At 39.3% G+C, this 9,885-nt stretch overlaps 3 protein-coding genes across 5 annotated transcripts; 2 read left to right on the top strand and 1 right to left on the bottom strand.

Moving 5' to 3' along the window:
• The first annotated feature begins 579 nt into the window (after positions 1–579).
• On the top strand, positions 580–3,885 carry LOC111803616 (serine/arginine-rich splicing factor SR45a). The gene is made up of 8 exons (XM_023688115.1): positions 580–744; positions 847–866; positions 1,676–1,792; positions 1,909–1,932; positions 2,071–2,173; positions 2,521–2,670; positions 3,217–3,286; positions 3,457–3,885. The coding sequence occupies exons 1-8, from the start codon at positions 742–744 to the stop codon at positions 3,687–3,689; spliced, it is 720 nt and encodes a 239-aa protein (XP_023543883.1). The 5' UTR covers positions 580–741; the 3' UTR covers positions 3,690–3,885.
• Positions 3,886–4,274: 389 nt separating this feature from the next.
• LOC111803614 (ankyrin repeat domain-containing protein, chloroplastic) lies at positions 4,275–7,617 on the top strand. 2 transcript variants are annotated; one of them, XM_023688112.1, is made up of 7 exons: positions 4,276–5,041; positions 5,242–5,318; positions 5,479–5,577; positions 6,068–6,166; positions 6,626–6,724; positions 6,810–6,908; positions 7,101–7,617. In XM_023688112.1, the coding sequence occupies exons 1-7, from the start codon at positions 4,309–4,311 to the stop codon at positions 7,209–7,211; spliced, it is 1,317 nt and encodes a 438-aa protein (XP_023543880.1). In that variant the 5' UTR covers positions 4,276–4,308; the 3' UTR covers positions 7,212–7,617. The 2 variants fall into 2 exon arrangements, with proteins under 2 accessions (XP_023543881.1, XP_023543880.1); XM_023688113.1 differs by lacking the exon at positions 6,626–6,724 and having other exon boundaries at positions 4,275–5,041.
• Positions 7,618–7,780: 163 nt separating this feature from the next.
• Positions 7,781–9,819, bottom strand: LOC111803613 (ammonium transporter 3 member 2-like). Of its 2 annotated transcripts, XM_023688111.1 has the most exons (4): positions 8,934–9,819; positions 8,531–8,816; positions 8,248–8,418; positions 7,967–8,162 (listed from the first exon to the last, which is right to left on the bottom strand). In XM_023688111.1, exons 1-4 carry the CDS (start codon positions 9,543–9,545, stop codon positions 8,062–8,064), a joined length of 1,170 nt encoding a protein of 389 aa, XP_023543879.1. In that variant the 5' UTR covers positions 9,546–9,819; the 3' UTR covers positions 7,967–8,061. The 2 variants fall into 2 exon arrangements, with proteins under 2 accessions (XP_023543877.1, XP_023543879.1); XM_023688109.1 differs by having other exon boundaries at positions 7,781–8,418.
• Between the last annotated feature and the right edge of the window lie 66 nt (positions 9,820–9,885).

Genomic DNA, 9,885 nt, shown 5'->3' on the forward strand with positions numbered 1-9,885 from the left:
AAAATTGGTTTGGTTCCAGGGAGTTTACTCAAATTTTATAATTTTTTTAATAATATTAAAATTTAAAAAGTGTTATAATTTTTTAAATTTTTTTAAAGCGTTCGATTTTTCTTTTGGGTTGAAATTTATGAATCNGGGTTAAGTATTTATTTCGTAAGCTCGTACCAGACTGAACCAGTGGTAAAGGTTGACCAACCTAATGATGCTTAGCTGGTCTTTTCGGATGATCCACCACATGAGATTGGGACACGGCTCGAACTCTCATGGGAGACAGTAGTCCCTAAAAAAAAAAGAATACCTAGAATGATTTAGTCCGAGGACACTTTGACTTTAGTAGGTTTTTTCAAAATTGGTTTGGTTCCAGGGAGTTTACTCAAATTTTATAATTTTTTTAATAATATTAAAATTTAAAAAGTGTTATAATTTTTTAAATTTTTTTAAAGCGTTCGATTTTTCTTTTGGGTTGAAATTTATGAATCATGCGGTGATGCCTGGATCAGAAGCGAGAGTGCACGATAAGTATAGTGTGCTCAGTGTACCTGATAATTCTTAAAACATATACGGAGAGATTGCTTTCGCGATTCCATAAACTCTCTCTCTCCTCGCACAAGTCACGACGGCGAGTTGCGATTCTGGGCTCGTGGAGAGGCCGTCTTCAGAAACCCTAAAAGTCCTGTTCGTATCTGTACTGTTCTTCAGCTTTTGCTGGCCGCCGTTCTAGTTTTCATCTCATTGTGAGAAATGGTAAGCTCTTCTTTCTCAGTTCTATTTTTCTTTCTTTGTCTATTGTTGTTTTTATTTCATCGATAAAAGGTTTAACAATCGAGCGTTTCTGATTCTGCGCAGGCCGATTCTCATCGCAAAAGGTGAGCTTATTTACGCTTTTTTTGTAATGATTTGTTTTCTTACGGTTGACGATCTTGGGGCTTTCTGTATCTAGGGCACGGAGATGATTTGTGTTGTAGCATTCATGATCTTCTGTAGCGTTGAACTTTTTAGCACTCCTACATGAAGGAAATAATTGTCACGAGTCTTGAGCATTTTTAGAAGGATTTTATTTCATTCATTGAGATGCCTGTAACTAGGGTTGAGCATTTTCTTGACAATGCACTGGTGGCTGTAATCACTTTAGGGTTTTGGAAAAAGTAACAAGGTCATGCATTACTTTTCTTTTTCTGTCTTGGGAAGTTCTAACAGGTAGTAATCAAGAAATCAAATTAAAAGCAATTACATTGGGTAACTATTGCTGTAATTAATGGAGTTTGAGAGATTTGAGTACTCAAATTTTGAAGTTAATATAGGGTCTGAATTGGGTCAAGTGCCATGTGAAAGAACTTTGGTCGCTTGAACTCGTACCCTTTGTTTTCATTTTAAAACTTGGCTGTTGATGATTGAGCTGGGAATAATTTCTGATGATTTCCCTTGTTCTGTTGGTTTCCTTTTTCCATTTTGACCATATTAATTTGTCAGACTTGAAAACTCGTTCTGTCAGTAATTTTCACGTTAAGGATCGATAGAAACATGGGTGAAAGAGATTATGTTCGTTTACTATATTGTAAAAATTGGCAGTTTGATAATTTAGACCATTCCATTCTTTTAGAACATCCTCATTTTAATAATTCTAATGCATTTAGATCGTCGGTGTTAGTACTACTTATGGTTGTAAGTGGCACAGGTACTCTCGATCTCCTTCTCCCTGGAGAGCTCCTTCAAGATCAAGATCTAGATCACGATCTAGGCCAAGGTCTAGATCCAGATCGTGGTCAAGGCCAAGGTCCCGAAGTCGTGGAAGGTTGGTTTTGATTTTTCTTTATTACCTGGATAAATGGAAAGTAGAAACTACTTTTATGTTTGTGAACTCTGTAGCTTAGTACCCTATTTTTATGTTTGCACATGTTTCTGATACAGATCAAGATCCAGAAGTCGAGGAAGGTCTGTGTGTTTCTTCAGCTGGAACTCTAGACAAAATAATCAGCGCTCTATTTCAGTAGAATTAGATCTATTTGTACTTCTTTTTCATATATTGTTAGTGTTTGATTCTCCTTGGATAACATTTTTAGCTTCTTCCAGGGGGGAGAATGTCAATAACCCTGGGAATACGCTTTATGTCACTGGCCTATCTACAAGGGTCACTGAAAGAGACCTTGAAGAACACTTTTCCAAGGAGGGCAAGGTTAGCTTCTGAACCCTATAACTTGCAGATAATTGCATGATCGTGTGAGAAGTCCCTACTTGGATCAGGATGTGAAACAAGTGTCATGACATAAATAAGACCGTATTTATTGTGTTTCTTGAAATTAAAAATGTTTCTATAGTATTTCCTGAATTAAAAAACATTTAAATGGAAATTGGGTAGACGAAAGATGGTCTCTAAGTTCAGTGTATTCATAATATCCCACTGTATTGAAAAACACTAATTGGATTAGACTCCAAATGGCCCGATGTTCTGCAATTACTTGTTTTATTTATCACGGTGTAGTCAGTTTATTCTTCCTTTCCTAATGCTTCTATTATCTGCAGGTATCTTCTTGTTTCCTTGTGGTTGAACCTCGAACTCGGATTTCCCGTGGTTTTGCATTTGTAACGATGGACAATGTTGATGATGCTAATCGGTGTGTTAAGCATCTCAACCAGTCAATTCTAGAAGGTCGATATATAACTGTGGAGAAGGTACTACGATTGTTCTGCTCTGGATAGCCTTGAAGAAATTTGATTGTTTTCTTTTTTGGTTTTTTCCCTTAACTTGGAGGTTTTCTGGTTATATTCAGAACAAGTTGTGTGAGCTATGTTGGCAGCAATCAAAGATGATGAGTTCATCCATGTCAACTTTAGTGAAACAGCTTGGTCAATGACAAGCTTAAACAACAGATTTCAAATGCGCCTGATCAACTAAACATATCAACTATATTGCCCAACAACTTTTCTACATCAGCATTCACTTTCAACACAACTAACCAACGGACATTATCAAGAACTTTCTAATCAGGCTTTATGGTATTTCATGCCTAGTCATTGGACACTAGTCAATTTTTCCCGACTCATGATATCAAGTGTGCCCATTTTAGGTGGCCAGTCCCCCCTTATGAACAATTTCAAAACTAGTTTTTGCATTAAGTGCTCACCGTGAAAACTATACAAACAATATAACCCTTTTATATAGTCTTGGGACATAGAGGTTACCAATTGAAGTGAGATGACACCTTTTTTGTCTTTCAGTCACGGAGGAAACGGCCAAGAACTCCAACGCCAGGACACTACTTGGGGTTGAAAAGCACCAGAGACTCTGGTAAGTGTAACCTGTCAATTTATTCAAAACGATGGTTGNCACCAGAGACTCTGGTAAGTGTAACCTGTCAATTTATTCAAAAACGATGGTTGTTTCAAATATTCTGTGCTTTAAATTGCAATTTACTTAAACATTACCTTAAATAATAACTTCGTTGGTTATTGTATTAGGCTACCGTGGCGAACGAGGTAGCAGGTATCGTGGTGGCTCCTTCCGTGAGGACTATGGGCATCGTCGATCCCCAAGACGCTCGCCATATCGAGGGGCCCGAGAGTACTCCCCTAGACACTCACCGCCTCCATATGGTGGTGGGAGATCAAGGAGGGATCACTCTAGGTCGCCTCCTTACTCTCCTTACGGCGGCGGCAGCCCAGATAGGAGGTATCCTCGTGGCTCTAGGTGATATTGCCCCTTTTAATGTACTTTTGTGGTGCGATTAGTTAAAAGACCTACAGTGGATTATGGTTGTGTGTGTATTCGAACGTTTGTCTGTACCTCATAGTTTTAAGCAGTCCAACTGCCAGAATGTTACCATATGCTCTTTTGATTTGGTGTTTTGACATGCTTCTATAAAAAAACATTGCTCTTTGTCTTTCGTATATTGTTCTTTTTCCTTTTCAAAAAATGATTAGGCTTCCCATAATCACTGGGTTTTTCAGTATTTTTAAATATATTTATTAATTATTATAGACGCAAATAAAATATTACTTTTCAAGTTTCATATCTAACCCATCAAATCTAAATACCATATAGTTAGTGAAATGAGATTATATGTGACAAATAAATAATTTCTCTATGGTATTAAAAAAAATTAAATGATTCACTTTAATATGCTGCAACGGTTAAAACTAACATGATCTGAGAATCAATTTCGTCTTGGGCCCACGATGTATTGCAGATAATGGGCCTGAAGCCCCAACTGCAGTCTTATGGGCTTGGACCCGTAGCCCAATTTTATGAAGAAATCTCTTCCATTTTCTCATCAGAGGGGAAGCGCCATCGGGAATCGATCGGAGCCAGCCATGTCACTCGCAGCTTCTCTCAATATTCCGGTAGCTAAAGTCGTCTTCCTCTCGAATTCGCCGCTTTCTCTTCCCAATTCTACCAAGCTTTCCTTCGTATCTCTTCCCAGACGCCCAAACAGAGTTTGTTCGGTTAACTCTTCTTCCCACAACTCTTACTCTATCCAACCAGATGAGTTAGAAGACTTTGTTATCGGCGATTGCGTTATCTTCGAAGACGGCGTGTTTGACGACCCGTATGTGTTGGATGATTCGAATGCGGAGCATTACAGTCCGCGAACAACGAAGTCTAAGACAAAGAATGGCGTTGTGGAAATTAAGCCCGAAAATCTGGTGCCGGATGAGTGGAAAGAAGTGCAAGCGGAGATTAACATCACCAAGAAAGAGAGGCGGAAGATTGCTCAGGAATTGGAGTTTGGTACTCGAGTTGAGAAGAAGAAGCAAGGGCTTGTTCCTTTGAGGAGTGTGAATTTGGAGGAGTATTTGTCGTTTAAGGAGGCCAAGTTGGCGCAGTTGAAGCCACTTGTTCTTGATAATCCTTCTAGTTTCCCGGAGACTGAGGAAGTTAACAGCGCGGAAGGTGTTAAGGAAGTGAAAGGAGGCGAAATGAGCGGGTCGAGCGAGCGTGTGGCGCCAAAAAATCCCAAGTGGGCGGTTTATGGTAGGGGTCTGGAGGATGTTTCAGAATTCTTTAACAGTGTACAATATCAACCTGCTGATAAAAAAGCTGAAGGTATTGCCTAAATTTTGAATGTGATTATTTGAGTTGCAATCTAAATGAAGCATTTCCAGTAGTTATTAACCAGTTATCCTTTACATTTTGAGTATGCTCGACTCTACGAACACTGAAAGGATAATTTTGTGTGTCTCTTTTAGTTTTGGGTTATTATCCATTTACCTCAATGAATTACTCTGTTATGCTTCCATGGACAGGACCTCGCAAGTTATTTTCAAAAGAGGAAAAGGCTATGCTGAATAAAAGGGTGCCTGATCTTGCTTCTGCTCACTCTGTAAGCCTTGTTATGGCCATTGTATTTTAAAGTTATATTCTATGGGCTAGCTAGATTGACTCGTTTTTGATATACTTAAAAGTTATCAATATCCCGGATTTGGATTTGAAATAGTACTCAGCTACTGTAACCACTTGTGGGTTTTTGAAATTATGTTCAGGACATGTGGTTGCCTCTACATACTCTTGTCGGATCTGGCGAATTTTACCTTGTAGATGAACTACTGAAAAACAATGTTGATATCAATGCCATGGACAAGGTAGGGAACGCTTCGATGCTAGAAAGCACAAATACGGATATCAGTCACGAATACAACACAGTCATGACAGCACATCATTTTTTTTAAAAATGTAGGATACGGACATGACAATGACACGTTTATTAAAATATACATTTTTTAAAAATATATATCATTTTATATGAGAAGAAAGTTCAAAATCAATGAATTTTTGCATTTATATGCTTAAAAAGTTAGTTTGATGTATTTTGCTCTGAAATTTTATTAGTTTTGTCATATTTAGTATACTTAAATGGTGTTTGATGCAGGTTTAACAAAAGTTAGACCAGCTTTTGACTTTGTACATCGCATCTATTCTACTAACAAGTGCCTGTTACGTTTCCAATAAGTGTTGGAGTGTCCGAGTGTCCAATAAATGTTGGACACAGACACGTCTAAGATGTCCGTGCTTTTAGTTAATTTACAGTTATTTCATCAATCCTCAGTCATTTTTGTTTATATTTGCCTACAGGTTGGTTTCACAGCTCTTCACAGGGCCATAATTGCAAAAAAGCAAGCCATAACTAATTATCTTTTACGAGAAAGTGCTAATCCTTTTGTTCGTGATAAGGTTAGCTAAAATTTTCACTTATGCGGTTGACTAGCTTCAAGGAACGGTGTTAAACTTTGAGGAGGAGCTTTTGTCATTTTATCTTCAAAATCGACACCAGTAATTGACGTTTTGCATGAATTGTTGATGCTCATTCGAATTACATAGAGATGTAGTTGTACATTGAAATTGTAGAAATCAAGTCTTCAAGCTGTATATGTTTTAATCCTTATAAACAAAGAATATACAGCGTCCATTAGTTTTTTAATCTTATTTTTTACATTTCATGTCAAAAACACCTATCTGAAGTCGAGTAAAAGTTGAATTATGTTGCCTACTTTCTAAATTCCAAACTTCCAAAGTAATGTACCATGATATATGTTTGCTTTCAGCTAATTTTTGTTGCAAGGCTATTTTTTTTTTTTTTAAATTTATTCGAACCTTCACTTATCAAAAAATTTCTACTACCCTTCTTAACAGGATGGGGCAACTTTGATGCATTATGCTGTCCAAACTGCTTCGAGTATGGCAATTAAAGTTCTTCTATTATATAATGTTGATATAAACCTTCAGGATAAAGTACGTTTATACTTCTCTTTATAGATGACGTGCCTTTTACAATTCAAAATTTTAGTTAACACTATTCTTATCATACTCTTCCCAGCATGGGTGGACGCCGCTGCATCTTGCTGTTCAGGCTCGTCGAACAGATGTAGTCAGGCTTCTATTAATTAAAGGAGCTGATAAGACACTAAAAAATGTGGTAAATATCGTTAAGTTTCTACAGGGCATGAATATTATAATGTTTTGCTTTTCTTCGTTTGTGCTATTCTACATCTTTCCTGTAACGCACGATATTCTTGCTGATTTACTTGTATATCGTCTGAGCTAAGTTAGAACATATTGATAAGTTTAAATGCTCTTTTAACATACATCTTGCCTCACTGCATTCCAGGAAGGGTTAACCCCATTGGACATTTGCCTCTGTTCTGGTCAAGACACAAAAACTTATGAACTAATAAAGCTGTTGAAACAGCTTCCAAAGCCAAGTAAACTGCCTTCATGACAGAGATGATTAGTTGAGTAACTCTTGCTTACGCTCTGGTAGATCGCCTATCATCATGTTTGGTATGCCATAGTTGTCCGAGTTCCATATTGGCCGTGCGACTGTTCAACATTGGGTTCTTTGCTAGATCATTCTATCAGAGCAAATAGCACTATGAAAGTGACATCATCGCAAACCGAGCTAGAAACATGTCTCTGCGTGAGCTTTCCCGCAGAGCAAATGCATCTATATCAATAACCGACTGATGATTATGGCATGGGAGGCCCGATGAGTATCATATTCATCTTTCTTTTTATGTTGAAAGTTGTAATAACCCCTTCCCTTTCTTTTGTATCTGTTGTAACTAATCAAAATCTTGAAGTATATACACGTTTTATTGACATAAGTTATGAACTTAATGGATGAACTCGAAGAGCTGTAGCTTTCTTATTGATGATATCCCTTCACAGTATGAAGAGGAGGTACAAACTATATTATTGAAGTGGGGAATGTGTTTGAAAATTTCTCTGATTATAGCTAGGTGGAAATTATTCGTCTTTGGATGCTGTAACTGTCATTAAACGAATAATGTATACAGCTATTCTTTTCCTGTTGATAAGCTATATTTACAGGAATGCCGCCCGAAGACCCCTGAGATGGAGTGACTACAACAGCAGCGAGAATTACTGCAAAATCTGGTTCTCCTAATCCCACCTGCATAATGATGGGAACCTAGGGGTGTGTGGAAGACGAAAGGAAGATGGCATCTTCTCTCCGTCGCCCCACAACGCATAGGGTTCTTCTCCATGAGCAGCATCGTCGCCAATTTCCAGGTCCTCTTCTTTCATTCTTAAGTTAACAATATGGCTAATCAGGTAACAGATAATGCTGGTAAAGATGGCATTCCAGAGGGTAATAAACACTGCTCCAGCGAACTGGATGCCAATTTGTTTGAGGCCATCTTTGAGCTTTCTACTAGAGATGGCATACAGTAAGCCTGGACCGTATAGTGAATCTGGATACATCATTCTCAAAAGACTGGGTTTAGCAAAGAAACCTGTGAGGAGTCCTCCCATGGAGCCAGCCACAGCATGTGTGTGGAAGACACCCAGAGTATCGTCGACACACTGAAGGAATGCCAGCTTCCTGTGCAGCACCATCATGGTGTACCATGGAACCAAACCAGCAAGCACGCCCATCACCACAGCTGCGACCGAGTCCACAAGCCCTATTGTTCATGTAAACCATATACCCTGCTTCTAATTGGATTCTTCAGGTAAGGTAAAATTAGCAGTTATGTCTTTCTTTCTTTCTGTTCTAGGATGGGTGAAAGGACTAACCTGCACCAGGAGTGATACAGACAAGGCCAGTGATGATCCCTTGAACTGCACCAATCACAGAGCTTTTCTTGTATACTATGATGTCCATTGAAACCCAGATCAACAGACTTGTTGCTGTGCAAATATGCGTGTTCAAAATGGCTAGCGACGTAATCCGACCCGCTGCAAATGGAGCTCCTCCATTGAATCCAGTCCAGCCCAGCCAAAGAAACCCTGCACCGAATACCATGTGCAGTATGTTGTTTGGTGGGAAGCTCTGCCTGTCGCGGGAGTGTCGTGGCCCGACCTGTGGGCACGGTCACAAGATCAGAAACCATCATCACTACAACTTGATACCAAAGCATACAGAGAAGGAAGATCACAGCAAAGAGAAGGTAATAACTTGTTTTTGTAGATCATTTACCCAGTAAGCGGCAGTGAAACCAGCCACCCCAGAAGAAAGATGAATGACATAGCCGCCGGCGTAGTCAATGAGGTACTTCTGAATAAACCCATTCCCCCATATACAGAATGCCCCAACAGTGTAACAAACAGTTAGCCACATTGGAACAAAAAGCATCCATGCACCAAAATTCATCCTTCCCAGCAAGGACCCGGCGAGCAACACGACAGTAATGGCGGCGAAAGCGAACTGGAAAAACACGTAGTCAGCCATTGGAAAACAGCCTTGTGGAGAATGTGAAAGAAGGTACCCTTCAGACAGCGCTGCGCCAGGCACACCAATGAGCCAGAACAATCGGTCACCGAATGCCATACGATGTGCCCACAACACCCAACAGACGAGCACAGAAGCGAAGCCATAGAGTGCCATGAAAGCGGAGTTGACAGCCCATTTTTTCTTCACCATGCTGCCATAGAGGATGACCAGCCCCGGAACAGTTTGGAGGCCGACCATGGTGGCTGCCGTGAGCTGCCATGCATTGTCGGCCTTGTTGTTCCAGTAGGGAATTGATTGTTCTGCAGCAGCAAGCCCCGGGCGCAAGCCATGGTCTTGAAGCATACAGGAGGAACTCATAGGAGAGAGGGAATTGGGACTCTATTTTCGTCCGAAGCTGCGGTGGGAATATAACATAAATAAGATTCAGTTTTTGGCAGTTGGCTTGGGGATGTTCCATTGGTATAATCTCCCTGTTCTTGCCTTCTCTTGTCCTGGTATCCCTAAAATGCCCCACAGGAAGAAGAAAAATACTTTAATAGGTGTCATCAATATTCTTTAATTATTGAAGATGTTGAGAAAAAATTGTAAAAATGTCGGAGGATCAACGACGATGACGAAGGAGAAGAAAGGAGCACGAGCTAGTTTTTTTTTTTTTTTTTTTTTTTTTTTTTTTTTTTTTTTTTTTTTTTTTTTTTTT

Source organism: Cucurbita pepo, chromosome LG10 (genome assembly GCF_002806865.2).
Source record: "Cucurbita pepo subsp. pepo cultivar mu-cu-16 chromosome LG10, ASM280686v2, whole genome shotgun sequence".
Lineage (NCBI taxonomy): Eukaryota > Viridiplantae > Streptophyta > Magnoliopsida > Cucurbitales > Cucurbitaceae > Cucurbita > Cucurbita pepo.